This window comes from Quercus suber, unplaced genomic scaffold (genome assembly GCF_002906115.3).
Source record: "Quercus suber isolate HL8 unplaced genomic scaffold, Cork oak 2.0 scaffold_680, whole genome shotgun sequence".
Taxonomy (NCBI): domain Eukaryota; kingdom Viridiplantae; phylum Streptophyta; class Magnoliopsida; order Fagales; family Fagaceae; genus Quercus; species Quercus suber.
The window spans coordinates 128927-152319 of NW_027070121.1; the positions used below are offsets into that span (position 1 = coordinate 128927).

The following is a 23393-nucleotide window of genomic DNA, read 5'->3' on the forward strand; positions in this document are numbered from 1 at the left end:
AATCACACTAGCTTCAAAGTACAAAGTTTCAACCCTTCTCATCAGTCTCACTGATACTCTCTTCACTCCCACCACAGCCACTCTCCATCTACCCCCCACCACCCCCAACCCAAAAAAAAAATGCAGCTACTCCTCTTGCTCCTCCTCCTCCTCCACCTCCACCTCCACCTCCACGCAACTCACTCAGCCCACATCCCAGAATACAAAGCACTTCTCTCGGCAAAGTCCCTCATAGACGACCCACAATCGGCCCTTTCATCATGGAACGCCACCACGAACCACTGCACGTGGACGGGCGTCACGTGCAGCGACACCACTCACCGTCACGTGACATCTCTTGACCTCTCCGGTCTCAACCTCTCCGGCACTCTCTCCCCTGACCTCGCCCACCTCCGCTTCCTTTCGAACCTCACCGTCGCCTCTAACGAACTCTCCGGCCCCATTCCTCCGCAGCTCTCTTCTCTCTCGACTCTCCGCTACCTCAACCTCTCCAACAACATTTTCAACGGCACTTTCCCGACCGAACTCGCTTCTCTCAAGAACCTCCAGGTCCTCGATCTCTACAACAACAACATGACTGGTGAGTTGCCTCTGACTGTCGTTGAAATGCCTAACATCCGCCATTTGCATCTCGGCGGTAACTATTTCACCGGTCAGATCCCGACCCAGTATGGACAATGGCAGTTTATTGAGTATTTGGCCGTTTCCGGCAACGAACTAAACGGCACTATACCTGCCGAGATCGGAAACTTGTCGACCCTGCGTGAGCTTTACCTTGGATACTTCAATGCCTACGAGGGAGGCATTCCCGCCGAGATCGGAAACTTGTCGGAGCTTGTTCGTATCGACGCCGCAAACTGTGGGTTAACCGGAGAGATACCACCGGAGATTGGGAAGCTACAGAAGCTCGACACTCTGTTTTTGCAAGTGAATGCGCTTTCGGGGTCTTTGACGGTGGAGCTTGGGAATTTGGCGAGCTTGAAATCCATGGACTTGTCGAACAACATGCTCACCGGTGAAATTCCATCCTCGTTTGCTCAGCTGAAGAACATGACGCTGTTGAACTTGTTTCGCAACAAGCTTCACGGTGCTATTCCGGACTTTGTGGGAGACTTGCCGGCGCTCGAGGTTTTACAGTTGTGGGAGAACAACTTTACCGGTAGCATTCCTCAGGGTTTGGGAAAGAATGGAAGGCTTAAAACTCTAGATCTTTCTTCCAACAAGCTTACTGGATCTCTGCCTCCTGATTTGTGTTCAGGAAATAAGCTTGAGACCCTGATTGCTCTGGGAAACTTTCTGTTTGGTCCGATTCCAGAATCACTAGGAAAATGCCAGTCACTGAGTCGGATCCGTATGGGTGAGAACTTTTTCAATGGCTCAATACCAAAAGGGCTTCTTGACTTGCCAGCGCTGACACAAGTAGAACTGCAAGATAACTACCTAGTGGGGGAGTTTCCTGAGACCAATTCGATGTCTGTTAATCTCGGACAGATTAGTCTTTCCAACAATATGCTTTCGGGGTCGTTGCCTTCGAGTGTGGGTAACTTCTCTAGTGTACAGAAGCTACTCCTTGATGGAAACAGGTTTTCGGGTCCAATCCCACCTCAGATTGGAAGGTTACAGCAACTTTCCAAGATAGACTTCAGCCACAACAAGTTCTCAGGTCCCATTGCACCTGAAATCAGCCAATGCAAGCTTCTAACCTTTGTTGATCTCAGCCGAAATGATCTTTCGGGTCAGATTCCCAACGAGATTACTGGTATGAGGATTCTGAATTACCTCAACCTTTCGAAAAATCATCTAATTGGTAGCATTCCTGCTTCAATAGCAACTATGCAAAGCTTGACCTCTGTTGATTTTTCATATAACAATCTCTCTGGTTTGGTTCCTGGCACTGGCCAATTCAGCTATTTTAACTACACGTCGTTTTTGGGGAACCCAGATCTGTGCGGTCCTTATTTAGGGGCTTGCAAAGATGGGGTTGCCAATGGAACTCACCAAGCTCATGAGAAAGGCCCACTCTCTGCTTCTCTGAAGCTTTTGCTTGTCATTGGATTGCTCATTTGCTCCATTGCGTTTGCAGTGGCAGCAATCATCAAAGCCAGGTCTTTGAAGAAGGCCAGTGAGTCTCGTGCCTGGAAATTAACCGCCTTCCAACGGTTGGATTTCACGGTCGATGATGTATTGGATTCGTTGAAGGAGGATAACATTATAGGCAAAGGTGGTGCCGGTATTGTGTATAAGGGTTCCATGCCAAATGCTGAACAGGTTGCCGTGAAAAGGCTTCCGGCGATGAGCAGGGGATCTTCCCATGACCATGGATTCAACGCGGAGATACAGACTTTGGGGAGGATTAGGCACCGACACATTGTGAGATTATTGGGGTTCTGTTCAAACCATGAGACTAATCTTTTGGTTTATGAGTACATGCCTAATGGGAGCTTAGGTGAGGTACTTCATGGCAAGAAGGGAGGTCATTTGCACTGGGATACTAGGTACAAGATTGCGATAGAGTCTGCTAAGGGCCTTTGCTATTTGCATCACGATTGTTCCCCATTGATCGTCCATCGCGATGTGAAATCAAACAACATTCTGCTTGATTCCAATTTTGAAGCTCATGTTGCTGATTTTGGCCTTGCCAAGTTTTTGCAAGATTCTGGAACTTCAGAGTGTATGTCTGCGATTGCTGGCTCCTACGGATACATAGCACCAGGTATGATATGATTCAAATCTCGATATATTAATTGTGAATTTTTTTTTTTTGTTGTGGATTGTGTTCCTATAGACATGCAAGTACCTAACTTTTGTTTTCAAAGTCTTTAATTATGTCAAAGATCTTGAAACCCAACATTGATTTTTTGTCTCATACTGTGGTTTAAATGAATTCTTGCATTATTGAGATTGTGGTTTTGTCTCTTTCATGTGTGAGTTTTGACTATAACCCTGTAAACCATAACTCTCTTCCTTGTATAAGACTTCTATTTATGAACACAATCACAATTATGTTTATTTGTCAAATGGTCCGTCCGTAAAATGTTGACCTCAAATTGAAAAAATTGTGCAATTTAAATGTTATAGTACGTTATATAGGTTGTTCAAATGGTCCGTCGGCAAAATGTTGACCTCAAATTGAAAAAATTGTGCAATTTAAATGTTACAGTACCTTATATAGGTTGTAATTAAAAGCGTTTGTTTTTGCAGAGTATGCCTACACTCTTAAGGTCGATGAAAAGAGCGATGTGTACAGCTTTGGTGTGGTTCTGTTAGAGCTAATTACTGGTAGAAAACCAGTTGGGGAATTTGGGGATGGTGTGGATATAGTTCAATGGGTCCGAAAAATCACAGACTCGAAAAAGGAAGGAGTTCTCAAAATCCTTGATCCAAGACTCCCCTCAGTTCCCCTCCATGAAGTGATGCACGTATTCTACGTTGCAATGTTGTGTGTCGAAGAACAGGCCGTGGAGCGCCCAACAATGCGAGAAGTGGTTCAAATTCTAACAGAGGTTCCAAAACCACCAAACTCAAAACAAGGAGACTCAACAGTCACATCAGAGTCATCCCCAACTTCAGCCATTGTAGACTCTCCAACAACAACAACAACAACCAAAGACTCGAAAGACGCACAACCTCAATCACCACCACCTGATCTTCTAAGCATTTGAAGAAAGTGTTTTTAGTTTTGTTGGGAGTGGAAGTGTTTGTTCTAAAAAATTCCACGGATTGTGTTAGCTCTTTTTTATATTTTCAGTGTTTATTTTTAATTTTGTTTATTTTGGGGGAGGGTTGGCTAAGGTTTGCTCTAACTTTAAGGAGGTACTAGTACATGTTTCAAAGTTTTTGTGTACAGTAAGATTGGGGGGGTGATAATCGGATATTTGCTGCGTTTTGTCATTTTCATGCGCTAGTACTAGTAGCTACTTTTGTTACTGTGCTTCCTCTGATGTCTGTTTATGGTGCAGCTGTTACGTACTGTCCTGGTCCTGCATTAGTGTTGCACTGTTAACGTCAAGAGCCAGAGTTTTGCATTTGGAAAAATGCAAGGCGAGTCAGTGTATTTGTATTTGACGTGTGAGGAGGGATATTGAAAGAGATATGAACGGGGTATATGGAAAAATGTGTTTCTGGTCTGTGAATGTTAATGATGATGGACCCCAACATTGGACAGGCATTTACGAAAACAGTGCCTTTCAATTACCGAGACTGTGGGTTTTCCCTGGCAGAGTGAAACTGAAAGTGAAAAGTGAGAACTCGTAGGATTTCTGGTTATGTATAGCCCCTTTTCTGAATTAAAAATTGATCGTAGCATGAGCTAATGGACTTGTATTTTTCTTCATATGAAGAGTAAAATGCAGTCCATCTTCATTTGAATTTCCAAATGTAAACCTCTGCATCATCCATTTTCAGTTTTTGCAAACTTCACTCAAATTCTACTTAATAACTATTTTAGCTATCGATTTATACTTTTGCATCTTGCTCTTCAAGTGTCTTACAAATTTCTATAATATAATTAATGTTCTTCCGCTTGGGTGCATTGGACTCGACACAATCATATCAGGTGGAGCACAAAATCGAGCTTTTTGTGGTATTATTCAAACTAGTTAGAGCACTCTAGAATTTTGCAAAATTTTGAATAGTGTTGGAAGTTTTTGATAATTCTTAGGTTTAGGGGACATGAAAATAACTTTCGAATTTTACCTTCTACCCGCCAATCCGACAATTATCTGATTATCTTCTGCTTGGAACTAAAATTTTCTTGCAGATTTTTGGAGCCATTGTGGCCCTTTTTAGCCCCCCACAAAAGTGACTTGTCATATGCCTCGCACGTGATTGACATGTAATGCAACACGTTGTTTGTTACAGAGCTGGTGAGTGTCCTTTTTAGTTTGTTTAACTTTTGAATCTTATTAGAATGAAGATTCTTCCAGTTTTCTAAAATTTCCAAAAATACCTCTCTACAGAATATGTATTATATTATGTGACTATACATTTACAAAGGGTGTTTGTATCATGTAAAAAATATTTCTGGTGCAAATATGATTCTGGGTTGGTGAATATTAACTTGTAGAAAAGGACATATAAGAAATTATATCTTGGAGCCAACTTGCTCTCTATGCATATTTTTGAGAGGACCCAGACAATGCCCACGTCCTGGTTGCCTGGTTGGTAGTGTTTGTTATATACCATGCGTTCACTGTTGAGCTACTAATAGTCTAATACGGTACTACCAACTAGCTTTAAAAAGTAACACCAATTAGCTTTCTCAAAATCAATTAGCCTCCTTCGAGATCTTACTTCAAAATCAATTTTGATGGGGCCGTGATTAAATAGAAAAACGCAGCTGGAATAGGCGTTTTAATCCGGGATGAAAAGGGTCAAGTAATGGCATCCATGGCCGAGAAGATCCTCCTCGCAAGTTCAGTTGCAATTGTGGAATCTATGGCAGCTGTCAAGGCCTTAACCTTTGCTCAAGATATTGGACTGCCCATCTCTTATTTTATAGGGGAACTCAAAGATAATCTTCAGTGCCTTGAAGAGTGAGGATGTCTCATTGGCGTTTTATAGTCATTTGATTGATGAGGCAAAATGTTTAGGTGAAAACTTTAAAGTCTCAAAAAAACTTTATTGCTGTTCATTTCTTTCATATTAAGAGGTAACATCATTAAATATGTTAGCGGGTTTTTGGTGTGAATGGAGGATGTTTCTCCACACTTTAATGCTATAATTTTAGTTGATATGACTGACATTCCTTAATAAAGTTACAACATTTTTCTCAAAAATAAAAAACTTTAAATTAAAATTTTAAAAAATAATAATGACACATTCAAGTTTACACCCAATTTTATACCAAATTTTTTATTCCAAGTGATACATTCTTAGGATTTTGTGCTTTTGAGAACAACATATTTTAGTAATTTATTTGTATAATGCAAGACAAAGCTAAAAATTAATTTCTCTTCAAAAATTGTAAAAATTATTTGAAATAGAGCTGGGGAAAAAAAAAAACACAGTCCTAGGGCCCGTTTGGTTTGTCATTTCAAACAGCATTTTACGCATTTCAACACATTTTTTCACCTACACGTATTTCAAAAAATTACAAACAACAATTTTCAAACTACTCTACCAAACACCCTCCAAGGCTCCTAACAAACAAGTGCACACGCTAATATATAATATATTTAACCATTTTAAATATAATGAAAAAAAAAAAAGTGGTGAACACTTGCAAAACAACTATCCACCAATTTTTGTCCAATTTACAGTCACCAGTCCACTCACTCGAATATAAAATTGGGCGCGAAAGGTATCTAGGCGAAAGCGTACGTCAGTGTTTGATACTGAAATGACAAATGCAAGAACAGTGAAAGATCTGTTTGCATGAGAGTTGGGACATCCTTTCACTAACGTGGCATGTCCCATCTTTGTAAAGGACTTCTAGATTGGGGCTTTGGGTTGTGGGAGTTAGCATATTTTAGCTTAGTCTCTGACTGATGGGTTACGAAGTTCGATTCTTCTTTCAACATTAAATGATGTCTTTGTATGGGAGAATCTTCAGTGTTGAATTCGTCGGTTTAAATGGGCTAGCTAGGATGAGTTTTTAAAATAAAAAAAATTCTATTTATCAGTTCTTGTTCTTTTATTATTACATACCATACCACAACTATACCAAAACTTCAAGACATAAGTGATTGTAAATTTGTAATTAGTGTTTACACATGAATTTATCATTTTTCTTTTTCTCATAATTCACAGTTGCATACATTAGAGTTATAACAAAAATTATAATCCAAAAGTTTTATCTATAAATTGTCTCTACTCATAATTCCACCATTTTGCCTCTTAAGTACTTTTATTTTTCAATTGGAGAGGTATTTTTGTGTTTTTTACTTAACAATCATAGGTTAGGGGAGGGGGGGAGGGGTTATGGGGCTTATATGTCATGACTCGATGAGTGTTCCATTACATACAGCGAAAATAAAATCATTTTTCTTTTGATGGGAGCATTACTAGAGAACTTCTCTAATATTCCATTCTCTTTTACATCTTGAAATGCATTCATGCTTGCATAACAACACTGAAATCTATAGTATGTGATGATGAAAAAAATCAGCAATTGAGCTCCTCGTTGTAATGGATGGACTAAGCTGTGTTCGGAGTCGTTTCTGTTGGAGGAAAACTTGCAAAAATGAACTAGGTGAAAGAGTAACACACCAGGGTGGTGTTAGCCAAACCGCCTCCGATGCTTAAGTTAGTAAAGGAGAAAGATTTTAGAGAGAATTGCTTGGAGAGTGATTTTTGAAAGTATTTGTGTGTACCTTTAACTTCTGTTGCCTTCTCTTTTATAGTTGTGTTCCTAATTAATGGGCAATGAATTGCTGTATTTATGTTCAATGACTAGTGCATTACAAAATCTCTGTCTGAAGTTCATAGCTCATTTTGTGACTGTTATTCCGTCCGTTACACTTTATCATTAATAAGCCTAATAAATGTGTGATGTCTTCTCTTGGTTAATGACAATCTTAATTTAATGATGATCGTAAATTTCTAACTCATCAGTATGTATCTCAATATTCATGAGATACCCCTTAAATTAAGAAGGGTATATTAAACATGATAATCTCTTTGATGTCTTGAAGGGATTACATCCTCGAGCAACATAAATATTAATGGGGGACGAAAACCGGTACAAGTATCAGAGTCTCTCATTCAACCTGACTTTGACGTATCACCTCAGTACCTTTTCCTCTTTGTAGGTTATGGATCGGGTTAGACCATTGATACAACAGGCTTAGCTAGAGATAGAACTCAATAGATGAAAGGCTAAAGGTAATACTGTGCAAGAGGACAAAATGGTTCTAAATTAGGATTTGCCCATTAGCTGTAGCCCCTAAGAACTAGTGGGGTAAGCAGTGTGATATTGAATATTAATGATTAAACCTAATCCAACCTACTCTCACTCACTAAGAATAATAAGTCCAAACTAGAAATTTGAATTTTATTCAATTGAAAGGAAAATTGATTGACAATATGCAAAAGCATACGATAGATAAGATAATGCATATTGTAATAGTAATCGTTCCAAGTGGACTATCAAACTAGTACTTCTAAAGAAAAACTAGTACGGTAGCTCCGCGTATCATTGCTTCATGATTGATGAACTGGGACAAATTTCAATCAGGAAGCTCTATTACACCAAACTTAGAGGACAAAATATTTTAGAATGGACAAATGTAAAATGTGAATGTTTGCAAGATTTTGATTACAAATTTTGTTAGATTTTGATTTATCCACATTGTTAAAATGTGTAAGAACTCTAACTTTTAGTTTTAATTGAATCCTACTCTGCTTTGAAAAGAAACAAAATGATCCCAATATGACAAACAACTTTTTAAAAAATCTACCAAACATGGGATTCCAACGGGGGACTAGCTTTTTGTCTAGCAACCTCGGCCTCTCCTTTTGCTAGAACATCATATCTATCAAATGGTCTCATATATGAATATATCTTTCAAATAGTTTTTTCGTATTCTAGTCAACTCCTTTCACTGTACTTAGTTGTCTTATGTTATCTTTTTCAGCAACTAAAGATTTGTTTGGATACTGTTTATTTTATTGAAATTGAAAACATATTGCTGAAAGTATTGTAAATAAAAGTAAAAGTTAGTTGAAATAGTATAGTGGGACTCATAACTAACAACAAAAATAAACTGAATAATAAAATAATTTAAATTTTCTATCACAATCCTAACGAAGAGAAAAAGAGAGAAAATGAAAGCACAGAAAAACCAAGGAATTAGAAAAATTCTCTAGCACACTAGCTAGTAGTCTATTACTATATAGTCCTGCACCTCCTTTCCTTTCCTTGTTATGATAGTGGACAAATATAATAATAACTAATAATTTCCTTTAATATATGGAGATACTACTAGTTTTGATTTTTAAAATGCTTCCACAGTCAAGACAAGGAAATAAAATTTTATGAATAATACCTACATTAGGTTTGCAAACTGTGAACAACATATGTATCGTATTAGTTTTTAGAAGTATATTTCTGAAGTCAAGATAGCTACCTAATTCTGTATTTCAGATTCAAGGTTCCATAATTTTGACAACTTTTTAATTGCTATTCGATCGATCGAACAACTAAGATTTTTGTCTTTTGAGCTTATTTGGATTGATCGAAATGCAGCATACCTGAAACATAAATTGAGCCCATATACAGCCTAAGGTATATAAGAAACCCCTAGAGCATGTGAAAAAAGCTTTTGGAGAGTTTTCTTATTGTAGATCTCAAGGATTTCTGCTCCTTGCTCTCAAAAGCCACTATCGGTGTTCAAGACTAAAGCTACATCAATAACCGTTTTAATGAAGTTGCTGCACATTCTAGAAGTTAAATGCTGGACTAGAATCTTCAAGTGGGTACTTGAAATCATAAATAGAGGTTTGCAAGCTACAAACTCCATAATTAATGAGTTTGTGGATTAGAAGCTACGTTAGATAACATCTGTAAGATTGAATTTAATCAACCATTTAATTAGCTTTATTCCGTGATCAATTTGCTTGTAATTTAGCACTTAGTAAACCTGTATTTAGGTGGGAAAATTGTAAGGGTAGTGTGTGAGAAGATGTGAAAAAAAGGTCAAGAGTGTGCAAGAAAAACAGAGGTTTGCGGCTAGGGCTCGTGGGTGGATCGCGACTGTCAAGCTGTCAAAAGCTGGCATGTGAGAGGCACACTGGAAAGCTGAAGGGTCGCGCCAGCTGTCACACTACAGGACAAAAGTCACAGGCTGGCCAGGCCGTTACGTTGCGACTTGAACTCGCGACTTGGACAAGCCGCGAGACCAAGTCGCCAATTTGCCCTGTTTGGCAAAAACTGACGTTTTGCATTCCCTTCTCACCCTACTATATATACACCCTTATACCCATCATATTGAGAGAGCTTCCAGAGAGAATTTTGTGAGAGAAAACCCTAGAGAAAAATAAGATTGTCTCATCCCCAATCTTCATCTAAGAGACTCTACAAATTCCTCTACTCTCTTCCTCTCCATTGTCATACCCTTGAGAGGTTATTTATCAAACTCTTATCTCACCACACCCACGTCTGTGAGAAGGTCCATTCGATGCTTAGGGAAGCAGTTTGGGAAGGAACCAATATACATTGGTTGATGCTATGGTCAAGTAGCGGAATCCAGGAAGTTAAAGAAGAAATAGGTTCGGCGTAACCTCGTTGGAGCAAGAAGCTTGGAGGACTTAGGTACTTGGGTAGATTAGGCTTGGAGGGTCTTCTGCTGTTCATGTATCCCAACTATATTCTTTAGTGGATTTTATCACCGCTTGGAGGGCAGCGGAGAGGTTTTACGCCGAGGACTTCGGTTTCCTCTTCGATAACACATCGTGTGTTCGTGTGTTGTCCGTGTGTTTGCATCTCTCTTTCCTTTATCTTTGCCTTATATTTACTGCTGTGGATGTGTTTATATTTGGTTTAGATTGTTTTATCAATTTTGTTACAAGCTTGTTATCATATTTCGCACATTAATTGTTTGATATAAAACTTGAATTGATATTTTTGTAATTTGGGGGTCTAAACGTTCAATGGTGTTTTATACCCATTTTGAACTTTCAACATCAATAAGTATTTACTAGGTAGCAGCCGTGGTTTTAAAAACCTGACTAGAGACAACCATATAATCTGATTTTTGACCGGTTTTGGGCGTTTTTGACTGGACCGAACTGATACTTGGTTTTCGATCAGATTAGCCGGTCTGGTTTGGTTTTAAAACCATGGTAGTAGCATTTAGAGTTAGATAATTATATCTTGTAAAAACTTTGACTTAGTTAGTGGATTTATTTTACCTTGGGGTTGGTAAGGTCAAACCCTACCTATGGTTTTTACTTTGGAACGATTGTCTATTGTTTTTCTTGTGTTCACCATATTGTGTTGTTTATCTTTCTACTGCATTGACTTTTGATTGCACAATATTAGTGTTGTTCACTTAAACAACGGCGGTTCAAAATGAGTAATACTACAGCCACAAACTATTTTATAACATTTTTACAAATTGCTGATGTGACAAATTGTTACTAACTCTAATATGGATCTACTGCTAATATTACATTTTTACTTACCAATAATTATTTGAAAATGCTAAAGCTACATCAGCAGTTTATAAAAATGTTGTAAAAGAGTTTGTGCTTGTAGCATTACTGGTTCAAAATTGATCTAATTGTGTTGTTCTAAACTAATAGTTGCTATATGTTAGGGTCCAGTTACTGGGTACCTTTAGGACATTTGTTAATTGATCATTTTAGAAAAATTTTGATGCTATTTTTATAAGAAATATAAAAAGTTACAAAAAAAAAAAAAAAAAACAGTATATGTTAACTTTTTCGGTATGTTAATAGTATATGAAACGAAAATCATATGGAGAGAATTCAAGAACATATTTAGACGGAGAATTTGGTCTAAGCAATAAATGCAAAAGTATAGGGGAAAGGGTTAAGTCCACAATGTAGGTAGGCTAATTCTTGATGTCGCGCCCCACATGACAGCCCTAATTTAATGTTGCCATCTCTTTCTTTCTTTGGCTTCATTCAATGCTTCGACCAAAAAAGCCATCTAATTTTCTAGATTCAATAAAGTACCTTGTATAATGATATTGCATAATACTTATATATAATATCTTGTCCAATAGAAAAGAAAAAAGAGAAGAAAAAGTAAAAAGTAGTATCATAGATATATCACTATCTTTTAAGCCAAAAAAGAGAGAAAGAAAGAAAGAAAGAAAAAGGAAAAAAGAAAAAGAAAAAAGAGAGGTAATGTAATGTTACCATCTTGAATATCATATCGGTTGGCTTTTATGTTTTTCCCTTTATAAAATAAAGTCAAGTTTACCTCTAAAGGGAGTTAATGAGTCGAAAGTTCACCCCCTTTTAAGTTGAGCTTGAGCTGGGACGCAATTAGATCAGGGGGCCGTTGATAGCTACTTAACAGTAAAATAGATGTTTAGCTCTTTATTTTTTTGTTTATGAAGCTTTAAGATAGAGTATGTTATGTCCATATCACGAATAAGTATTTTGCTCAATGTTACAGTTGTACACAGGACGTGAGATATTAACTTTGGGACTTTTTATTGTCCGTTAGAATAGGGTAGCGGGAATTTAAACTCTGTATGCTCATATATGAGAACACTGAAATGTCAATAATTAGGAGCCAATCCGTTAACCAATTATCTACGATGTAATTCAGATTAAAATCCTTTAGAATATTTAGAGCAACATCTCTATGGGCTTTCTAAGATGCATCCATCTTTAAGATGCACCAATCGATTTTGAAATAAGTAATTTCAGTGACAACGGTTTAAGTTTATGCACTTCGGATTAACAACACTATTGCACTCACATTGAAATCCCACGGTTAAGGCTCAAAGTAAGGAATTCTCAAATGAAAAAGTTTGAAAAAGTCTCACCAATAAAAGCACTCTAGAAAGAGGAATTTTGAATATTTTAGACACCTTAAAGTTGTTGTTGTTTTTTTTTTTCTTGTTTCTTTTTTTGTGAACAGACACCTTAAAGTTGTTAAATTATTCATGCAAGCTCGGTTAAAGAAGTGTTGAGCAAAGGTCTCATGAACTTTCATTTAAAATTTGTTTTAGTGAAGGTCGAGCGAGAATTTCATGAACTTTTTGTCAGACATTGGCTCAAGTGAGAATATTTTCTCTTGGTCCAGTCTTCTAAACCATGAGTCGTCTTCTTGACTCGATTTCATATAAACCAAATTTAATTAAAATACAATTCTTACAACACTTTATTTTGACATAGGAATTTAGTGAACAATCTAAAGCCTAACCCACTTCATTTATCAAAAACTATCTACACATGGTGGAGAGCAAAAGGCACTTACCAAACAATTCTTCCCTCTTTTTTCGCTATAGAAAACCACATCCAAAAGGCCATATCCCCACTGAAAACTATATTCATTGAATTTCGTTTAAGTTGGTTCAATCCTTTATGAATTGCCAACTGCTTCAGCATGTTAAGGTTGTGTTTGCCATATATTGTTAGTCCACTTTTTTCATAATTTGATCTTCGAGGTTATTGGTAATTAACATGATATCAGAACCTAAATTGAGCATTTAGATGAAGATTTTTTCATTTTTTTCATTTTTGTTTCTATTTTTTATTTAATTTTTCACATCGTTATTTAATTGGAAGTGCATGTTTGGTTATCACATTTTGGGTAAAAAGAGTTTACGTTTGCAAATGCGTTAGGTAAAATTTAATTACAAATCATGCCTTTTTGGCTGTATGACGTGATTTTTGAATTTTCACATTAAATCAAGTGATTAGCAAATAACAAAAAGCCGTTTTTTCAAATAATACAATTTCAGAAAATTGAACCAAACTCACCCTTAACATTTACAACTATAATAAAGTTTTCAAACATCTTCCGACACTAATTGGTCAAAGTGCGATTGGATGATGGTCCAACAACTCCCAATATTGTGTTTTTTCCCAATAGGTGGAAGGTGGATGCAAGAATATAATCTCGTTTTGTCATTTTATTGCTTTTTTGTTTTTACAACTACAACCAAGGACCAACGGCAACGTAGAGACCACGAGTAATGCAATGCCTTTTTTTCCTGAAAGTGTCCTGATATTATATTCTGAAAGGCTTACCAAAGATAAAGTGTTAAGTATAAAAAAGATGAGACAAAATGGTCCAAAGTTTCCACTCTACACTGTGGAAGATAAGGCATCAAACTTAATTGTAAAGACAACAAAGAGTTTCAAATCTGCTTCTACTACCCATGGTTACATCAAGTGAACTATGGATACCCAAGGAGTGGAATATTAAAATGTCTATGTCAAATTAATGGATGATGTGATTTATACCAATAAACATTCACGAGTCGCCTTTATATAATGGTGTAGATAAAGTTATGGGTTCTTCTACTGCCACAAGTCACAATTTTTATAATAGTTCATGTTATAATTGTGGAAAAAAAAAAGTTGTGTCCACATGCTTTTATTACTCCCTCCGTCCCATTTTTTTTTTTGTCCTGTTTGAAAAGTCAAATTTTTAAGAGAACATCATTTATTATCTTGTCTATCTTTTAAAAATATATAAGTTTTCAAAACTATCCTTAAAAAATTTATCAAAAAATTGAATTAGTAAATTAATAGGGGTATAATAGAAATATTAGTAAAGTAATGATTTTTATTTTTAGAAACAAGACAATATTTTGAGACATCTCAAAATAAAATAGAGGACAAAAAAAAAATGAGACGGAGGTAGTACTTTATTATGAATATAAGGATTCATTTTAATTACAAATTAAATATATCCATTCATGCTGTCTAGCTAGCAATGAATATGATCTTCCTTGGAAAGAACAGACATATACCAGTCACCAGTACTGCATATAGACTTACACTGTTCCACATGTCAAACCTGAATTTTATTGCACGGAATATACATGCACCCAAGAAAAAAAACAAAAATGGAAATGAGGACTTCATTAAATCACCCCCACTTTTGTTTTATTAAAACACATTTAATGCCTTATCAAAAAAAAAAAAAAAAAAACACATTTAATGCAAAATATGCAAAGGGAGGGAGACATTTGAGGTGATGTTGGAAAAGCAAAAAGGTGGACGTGACTCTACCTTTCAACTTTCATACATGTTCGTAACTTTTGAATATTAAATACCATATAAAAAAAGTGACAGGAGACCCAGGAGCAAATGAAAGCTGTAAAGTAAATCAAAAACTTTTGCCCATGTTAAACTTTAGGCGCTAGGTCTAAGTTTGTATAGTAATTTTAGCACAGAATGAGCAAAGTGTTTTTTTTCTTCCACTACTTAATTTTATATTCAATCCTACCCTCTTAAAATTTTAGAGCATTACTACAAAAATTAATCTTTGTCCAAATTTAATTATTATTATATTTTTTGAATGTGTGTATTAAGGTTGGTTTAGAATAATTTATCTAATTTTTTTAAATAGAGTAATATTAGAATCATAATTTTTGTCACAACTTACCTACGTTATAAATTGTGAGCGATAGAGTTATAGACTCATCACTCACGACTTCCACATGAGCAAATTATAAAAAAAGTTATGGTCCTAGTATTTTCTCCTAAAATACTTTTGCTAAAAATACCATAAATAAATATATAAGTTAAATAAAATAACTAACTAACTCACATAGAATCTGCAAATAATAAAAAAAATTAAGCAAAAATAAATTAAAATAAGTAAATGACTCAATGAGACTCACAAATAATAATAAAAATAAGCAATAAATTAGTTAATAAGTGCATTCTAGACAGATACTTAAATCACTTAATTAGTCTCCAAAGTAAATAGTACCGTTCCACACGCACTGAAAAAATCCCGTAGGGATTATTAAACAATAGTTAATAGAAGATTTAAATCTAACAACTTTATAGATCCCACGAAACTTCAAAACAACTACATTACCCTTGAGTTACCACATCTTATTATCTTGATTATAAAAATGGAAAGTAAACATCTTACACTGTTCACCATTCAAGTGAAACACGTCAATTGAGAGTGAGAGAGCGAGATGACAGCTTGAGGAACAGGAAAGGATGAATGGTTTGCTATAGATTCAGACATATACAGAAGTTTGTGGGGTGTATTGATTGATGAGTAGAAAGGGTGGGGGCCAAGAAGACAGGAAATGAGAAGGGGAACTCTTGCTTTAATTATGTAATGTTTCACGGCCAATTCTTAATAATCATTGTTCAGCTTCTGCACGTATTCATTTCATGCCGATATAAGTTGCCGTATCAATAACGAGTCAATAAAGTTTATATTTCAAGTACATTTTTATCCATCATTTCTTCTTTATTTATTCACCAACCAACACTAACGATACTACCGCACCTTCTTCCACTCACACTTCTTGTATGTGCATAGACACGTGTATGTATCATTCAATCACAATCAAAGAAAGAGATTTAAATTCAATCACAATAAAAAGAAAGAGAAATTTAAATCCATGTGTTTGTTCAAAAAATTAAGAAGTATCAATTAAGTTTTAAGACTTACACGCACGCACACATATATGTAGAGAGGATTAGGTTCAAGTTTTACTTAATGTAATTTTAAGTAATATTATATCACTCAATATTTTTTAATTGGATATAAATTTTAATAAATCTAATGTTAGATTACATTATCTTTATATATTCTTTATGCTTGTAAAATTTTAAGATGATCAAATATTAATAGTCATGTCATTAATCAATTGTTTAAATTCAAGTTTTTGTAGTTTAAAATAATGCATAAAAGATGAGTTTATGGATCAAATGGTAAATAACATCTAATTGACATGAAAATTGGTATGAATGTTAAAAACATATAAAACATGTAATTCAGTGGTGAGATTTCAAAATATGAATTTTATAATAAGTTATTGAGTGGTGTAACATTGCTTAGAGCTTAGAGTTACACCAAGTGTAACTTAAACACAACTCATATATATGTGTGTGTGTGTGTGTGTAGAAGCACATAGAGTTACATCAGGTGTAACTTGAACTCAACTCTCCCCCCCCCCCCCCACACACACACACACACACACACACACACACACACACACACACACAAGCACATGTAGGCATATTATAATATATTCAGTGGGTGAAAACTTACTAAAATTGAAAGGTGACTAGAAATAGCAAATACTGTTTTCAAAAAATAATAATAATAACAAATAGCTTTGCCTTTTGAGGACTTTGAAATGGTTATTGGGCCTAATGTAGAAATCCACACTTTTGATCTGTTTGGCCCAAAGCCAATCTAGCAATGGTCCGTAGTGCTCACATGCTTTACATCAAAGGATTATGGGTCACCAAACCCAGCCTCATCAGAGTAGAAAGTTGTCAAGACACCAGCTCAACTGTAAGTGTATTTATTAATAAACCCAAGTTCTTAATCCCCAATGTTGAAGTTCTTAACTCCCCCCAATGTCAAAAATAAATATTGGGATGTGAACTGATAAAAAGAAGTGGGTTGGAATTGATAAAATTTTGAACCCAAACATAAGTGACGGAGCTAGGACTTAGAATATCAACTGATAAAAAGAAGTAACCAGAGGGTGTATGGGTTGGAATTGATGAATTTTTCAACTCAACCTAAGTGAGGGAGTCAGGATTTGGAGTTAGAGGGATAGCTCGAGTTAGAGGAATTGATGAATTTGTTTGAGCTAATTGGCTTTTGTATAGGATAGGAAGAGTTGATTATTTTAAAAAAAATATATTAATTATATAATATATTTTAAATATATGAGTGAGTCAGGTCAGTTTGACTGGTTTAGAATTTTATGACCCAAACCCAACCCGACATGTTATGAAAAAAAAAAAAAAAAATTATAACCCAACGCAACCCACCAAACCCTTAAAACTGACATAAACTAACAAGTTAGATTGGGTTAGATCGGTTTTGACGGGTTAACGGCACACCCCTAATGCTCACTCTAATGCATCAGTTAATTTTTTCCTATTAAAAATTTAAAATAGACACATTAACAGTAAGAACTGCTGAAAACTAGGCATTGGCGGTTTCTTAAGGAAACAGTAGCATACTGAAAGAACTGCTGAAAATCCAATTCCCAAGATAAGAAAATACTCATCTTGGAATAGGCTCCAATATTCGTTTCTTATCTTGGTAGATTCCAAATTCCAATGTTTTTATGTCCAGACAATAAAATCATGCAAAGTAAAAAGCAGGTTGTACTCGACCTTAGATAGAGATAAATTACTGTATAATTAAATTGACAATAAAAATCAGTTCACACACACTCATTTATTAATAGATTCGGTTAACGTGTGTCCTAAGAGCATATATTAACAAATTTATTTTTGAAAAAATTTTATTAAGAATTAAAAAATCTGTTAATTTTTTTTTAATTTTTTATAAAATTTTTTCAAAAAATAGTATACTATTGTGAACCCTAAAAGCACACATTAGTAAAATCATTTATTAATTTATTACATGAATTTCAATTAAACCCAAACAAGCAACCCACATGATTGAAACCTCTTTGTGGCAGCTCCAAGGCACTTCTATCTAGTACAGCTATAACTTATAAAAAAGATCCAACCACTTATTTTCAGGTAGTGTGAACTTGAATAAACAGATGATGATCCACAAGGGTTGGAATATTATCCAGGACAACCAGGTTATTTGCAGCTGTACTCATTTTCTGACAAATGAGACTCCCTTCTCAATGCTTGCCGCCAATTCTTTCTTTGCCTTCTCCAAGCCAGCCCTGTTCACAATCATTGCCTAGTTTAGAAATCATTATATAAATAGAGCAGGGAATTAAATTATGCTCTCTTTGTACAGACCTCTCATACTCATTCAGAGGGCCCAGAGAAAATATTTCCTCGGCTCCTGTACGGCCAAGCCGTACCTTGGATGCAAAGAAAGGAAGTTCGGTCACCTAGAACAGGAAATGCATTATTTCTTAAACAAACACAATTTGAAACCGTAAAAATTAAAAGTAAGAAGAAGATACTCAAAGATGCTAAAGTAAATGGGACTCAAAGAACATACCTGAGAAGCCACAAATGCACATTCAACAATGCCGGAATCTCCTCTCAAGCCCCTAAGGCATGCATCTGCAAATTTAACAGCAGCATATGCCTGCATTTTTTTTAACATTTGTTTATATTCAAGCGAGTTCAACCATTAAAGGCATGGAAGTTATGTGGAAATGATAGATGTACATAAAGCAACTATTAAGAAAAGGTAGAAAACAACTAAACCATTGATAGTGTTGCAGAACCAGCTCCAGCTTTTGCCTGCAAATAATGTCAGCAGTGCTGAGTCATATAAGAATTCACTGTGAAAAACATAATGACAACAGAACAAAACTAGATAATAGTTCTGGAAAGATAATCAATCAAAACTTGAGCCAGAAGAGCAATCAAGCTACTTTAGTAAGTTCTAAACACAAAAATACTTTATAATAGGTAACAAAACTGTCTCCATTATTCCCAAGTATTTTTAAACCAGAACATAGCATTTGGGTCATAATACAGTGAGTACCAGCCTCATCTATTAGATGACACTATATCAAATTAGCTAGCTAGTTGCCAAGAGCCTTGTAACTTAACTAGCACCTCCTAGTATTCCCAATTGAAACGTTCAAGGTTCAAATCCCCCCACCCCCAACTATTCAATTATAAAAAAAAGAAAAAGAAAAAAGAATAATAAATAATAGGCAAAAATACAAAACTAACCCTCTAACTTTCACTGTTTTTCATTTCAGTCCTCTAACTTTCAATTTTGTCAATTTAGTCTTCTAACTTTCAATTTTTGTCAATTTAAAGCTCTGTTACAACCCAATTACTGCTGCCGTTAGATAGGCTCTGTGCAAAAGGACAAAATGGTAAATTGAAGAGTGGAGGTGGAGTTGAGAATTTTCTGCTGCCTTTATCAATGAAGATCCAGCCAATCGATTTTAACACGTCGGAAGAGACAATGAGGATCGACTCAGTGAAGCCGATGGAGAAGTCTCGGCTGAAGAGGTTTTTGGATTTCCTGAGTGTTCTGAGGAATACCACAGTGGCGCCGGAAGAGACGATGAGGTCCAACTTCAATGCGAGATCAGAGACGATGGAGGTAGTGATTAAGACAAAAGGCCAGACAAGGGTTTCTAAACCGAGAGCTGTGGCTATCAGCGTAGTCATTGCACCCATGGTTCATGAGAGAAATACTCACATGAATGTCAGTATTGCACCCCCGATTGCCGCCTTTATCACACCCATCTCCTTCACTTCAACACACACACACACTCCCTAATTTGTGTTTTGTTCTTTTGGCAGTGGCAAAAGAAAAAGACTGGCGGCAGACACCACAAACAAACAAAGGCACCAAAACACTTTTAGCTCCCTCTCCTCTCTGAGTCTGACTGACTCTCTTCTTTCTCTCTTATCCATATCTAATTTTCTATATACTAATACGACTCAGTTCCTGAGCGTTTTTGAGGAATTCCACGGTGGCGCCGGAGAAGGTCATGGACGAGGAGACGCATTTTCAGAAGGACAGCTTTAATGGCTCGGTTGTGGTGGCGCCGGTGGTGGCTGTTGAGTTTGAGCCGAGTTCTGTGTGCTTGGACAGTATGGTACAGAACTTCATCGAAGAGAACAATAACAACAAGAAGAAGAAGAAGCAATCCGGTGCGGTCAGGTGTGGCCGTAACTGCAGCAACTGTTTTAAAAGGAACTGTATTGATAGCCGTTCGGAAGATGAATGGGACTCTTTCGGTGATTCTAACTATTCTTCCACGGCATCATCTCAACTCCACCTCCAATCTTCAATTTACCATTTTGTCCTTTTCCACCTAGCCTATCTAATGGCAGCAGTAACTTAGTTGTAACAGAGCATTGAATTAACAAAAATTGAAAGTTAGAGGACCAAATTGACAAATCTGAAAGTTAGAGGACTGAAATGAAAAACAATGAAAGTTAGAGAGTTATTTTTGCATTTTTGCCTAAATAATAATAAAAACTGCCAACTGGTCAGTGAATCTCAAGGTAGCAGCTAAGAAATATGTAGACATGTCCCAACTACTGTCTCTATTTTCAGGAAATTAGTTTGCGACATATCTAGCAATATAGACTCCTAAAGCTACTTTATCCTTGCACTGAATCAGGTGATGCACTAATGAAAAAAGCCATGCCTACCAAAGAAAAACCCTAGTGCACTGGATCAGATGATGCACTCGTAGAAAGCTGTGCCAACAGAAACATACTATGAGGCCATATTCTTCTATCTATGATTCTACATGACTCTAATATAATACCCTACTGGATTAGATAGTGCCGGTAACTTTATTCTCAATAATAGACCACTGAATCTACCTTCATCAAGCCATATATCCACACAGAACTTCCTCCTTGGCTTAAACCAGTTTTCCAATATTGAAAATTATAATGGCTCTTCAGGCATTTTTTTTTTTTTCTATTTTTTTTTAAAGTATGATTGTATGGTTCTTCAAGCATGTTGTCTAAGGTTTTGCAGTCTTGTGCAGGAAGAGTTCTCCAGGCTTCATAATCAGCTAAATTTAAAATTTTATATACACTCCAAACAAGAGCAAGCTGTGATTGTGATACAATACACTAAACAAGAGCTAGTCCATAATGTCTCCGTATCTAAGTCCCACTTTTTAACTAGTAAAGTGTCTCTTCTAGAACCCAGTTTGCTACTTGTCCTGCTATTATACACGGCTATCAGAAGCAAGAGAAGACACCCTCCACTTTTTCATTCAACTTCAGCTCTATTTGGGCTGTCTTTCATTTTTATTTTTTTTTTCTTTTTTAGGTGTTGGGGAAAAGATGAGTTTGGGTTGGGACTGAGGGAGTTAGGGTTGGTTTTCTTATAGCTGCAGTGGGTGTAAAAATTGAAAATTTAGAAAGACTTAATTAGGGTTAAGGTTTTCTTTTAATGACAGATAATCTGCATAATGCTTTTTTCAGGACATAAGTGAAATAATATGTTGTAATTGGTCTTTGATACTCAGATTTGTTTTGGTTGATGGAGGGTGAATTTTGATTGAGGATTTATCTCGGTGTGCTTTAGGCCACTGATTGCAGGAGGCGATCCAATTGGTTTTTGTATCGTGGATTTGTAAGTGACTTAGGATGTTGGGTTTTGGCCATGGCTGTGAACGGAAGTGGCTTGACATTTTGGATTTCAGGTTGAAGGAATGGAAGGAAGCATTTTTTGGGTCTAGGTCACCGTTTTAATTTGGTTGATCAGTATGAACAATTGCGGTATTTATGGTGGGTGAGTGTGGTGGGGGGCAGAGCTCAATGGAGGAGGTTTTTGGGAGGGTGATAGGTCAAGAGGCAACTAGCCATGGTGGTGTGTCTCTAGGACATTCCAAAAATGGGGGGAAAAGTCAAAACACTAAACTTTTCACCCATAAGCAGATTGCCTATGGCCAACGGCATAGTTTTAATAAGCTAAAACTACATTATTTTGGCATTTAAGTGCCATGTCATTAATAGGAAGGAAAAAAAAAAGAAAAAAAAAAAAAAAGACATTTAAAAAATGATCTCAAACATTACGGACTAAAATTATAAAAATTTAAATGTAAAGAGCTAAAATTAAAAAAAATAATAAAACAAATCGAAACTTAGAGGGTGTAATTTGCATTCTAGTCAATTGCTTCATAAACATTCTAGAGCAAAGATTTCTTTGTCAGTCCATTTCTCTCATAATTTAAGTAGAAGCAAGCTAGCATGCCTCAAGAAATTCAGGAAGCCTTTCTGATTCAGGAAAGTATCTGTTGTAGTTGCAAGTAAGTTTTTCTTCATTTATTTATTCTTCCCCTAATCTTATAATTGTTAAGCCTTTTCTTTTCCTTCTACTTCCTATTTAGGTAGTTATTTACACATGAATGTGAAGCAGTCTACCTCTCTCCAAACTTACGATGTGTTGTAGAACGCCTACAAGGTCTGTATAAATCAATTGATCCAAGTAAAAAACAAGGTCTGTGAGACTGAGATCCAATTCAATTGATGTTCATAATACCAAGAAGGCTTACATGTAATAGCCAACCATGTAATTGGCAGAACAAGCACACAAGTAGATCCATGTCAGTTCTGAGAATCATGTGGTCCTTGTCATTTAATCTCCTAAAGACTAAAAAAATCATGCCAATGAGCTCTGGCTCCAATGGCATTCCTACAATAATCGGATGAAGAGTAAGGTCACGGGTTAAAGAACCACCATGTGTGTGTATAACTTACCAATAAGAAAAAATCATCCCCAAGGCATGGCATAGTATCATTTCACAAAAGTGAAATGATTTAATGTAAATCCATTGTCCACATAATAAAGAAAAATACAGCACAAAATATATATTCCTAAGAGCAAACCAAACATGTATTTCTGTACCTCCACAACTTCTGTTCCACCATTTTGAATGCGATCTGTCAGTTGATCAATTTCTTTTGAAGTGAAAGAGCAGGGAGGTTTAACCTGTATACAATCAATAGTCAAGAAAGAAAGAAATAATCTGCATGCTGCACAAGAGCATACTATTTCAGGTATCTAAACACAAGCATTTGACTACAACTTTTTTTCAACCTGGGATAGAAGGGGTAAAATTGTAACCCCTGCGTGACCGCCAACCACTGGAACGTCAACTTCTCTGGGATCATGACCTAAAACTTCTGCCTGCAGTAGACCCAAAAGAAAATAAAGGAAAATTTTAAGTTAGGTTCAGAAACAAAAGTAGATTATTGCATTAACCTCCCTGCAACAGCCCTCGCCTTCGCCCCACAACCCTGCCACCACCCCCCCCCCCCTCCCAATGCATCCACAAAAGTATTTAGCTCTAACAACATCAAGC

General features: G+C 36.2%; 2 protein-coding genes and 1 long non-coding RNA gene across 4 annotated transcripts in view; 1 reads left to right on the top strand and 2 right to left on the bottom strand.

The window, feature by feature from the left end:
- Positions 1–3926, top strand: LOC111997381 (leucine-rich repeat receptor-like serine/threonine-protein kinase BAM1). Its single transcript, XM_024029466.2, has 2 exons — positions 1–2713; positions 3202–3926. Exons 1-2 carry the CDS (start codon positions 121–123, stop codon positions 3660–3662), a joined length of 3054 nt encoding a protein of 1017 aa, XP_023885234.2. The 5' UTR covers positions 1–120; the 3' UTR covers positions 3663–3926.
- Positions 3927–17991: 14065 nt separating this feature from the next.
- The window catches only part of LOC112016385 (malate dehydrogenase, glyoxysomal), a 7915-nt gene continuing 2513 nt past the window's right edge, over positions 17992–23393 (bottom strand). For both annotated transcript variants that reach the window (XM_065766089.1, XM_065766088.1), the window contains 6 exons: positions 23129–23218; positions 22937–23020; positions 18796–18831; positions 18584–18673; positions 18376–18470; positions 17992–18296 (listed from right to left, as the gene is read on the bottom strand). In XM_065766089.1, the coding sequence (XP_065622161.1) occupies positions 18224–18296; positions 18376–18470; positions 18584–18673; positions 18796–18831; positions 22937–23020; positions 23129–23218 (468 nt within the window). In that variant the 3' untranslated portion in view covers positions 17992–18223. The remainder of the gene's footprint in view (positions 18297–18375; positions 18471–18583; positions 18674–18795; positions 18832–22936; positions 23021–23128; positions 23219–23393) is intronic.
- LOC136064398 (uncharacterized) lies at positions 20937–22930 on the bottom strand. The gene is made up of 2 exons (XR_010626022.1): positions 22584–22930; positions 20937–22494 (listed from the first exon to the last, which is right to left on the bottom strand). It is a non-coding gene; the product is annotated as an uncharacterized LOC136064398 (long non-coding RNA).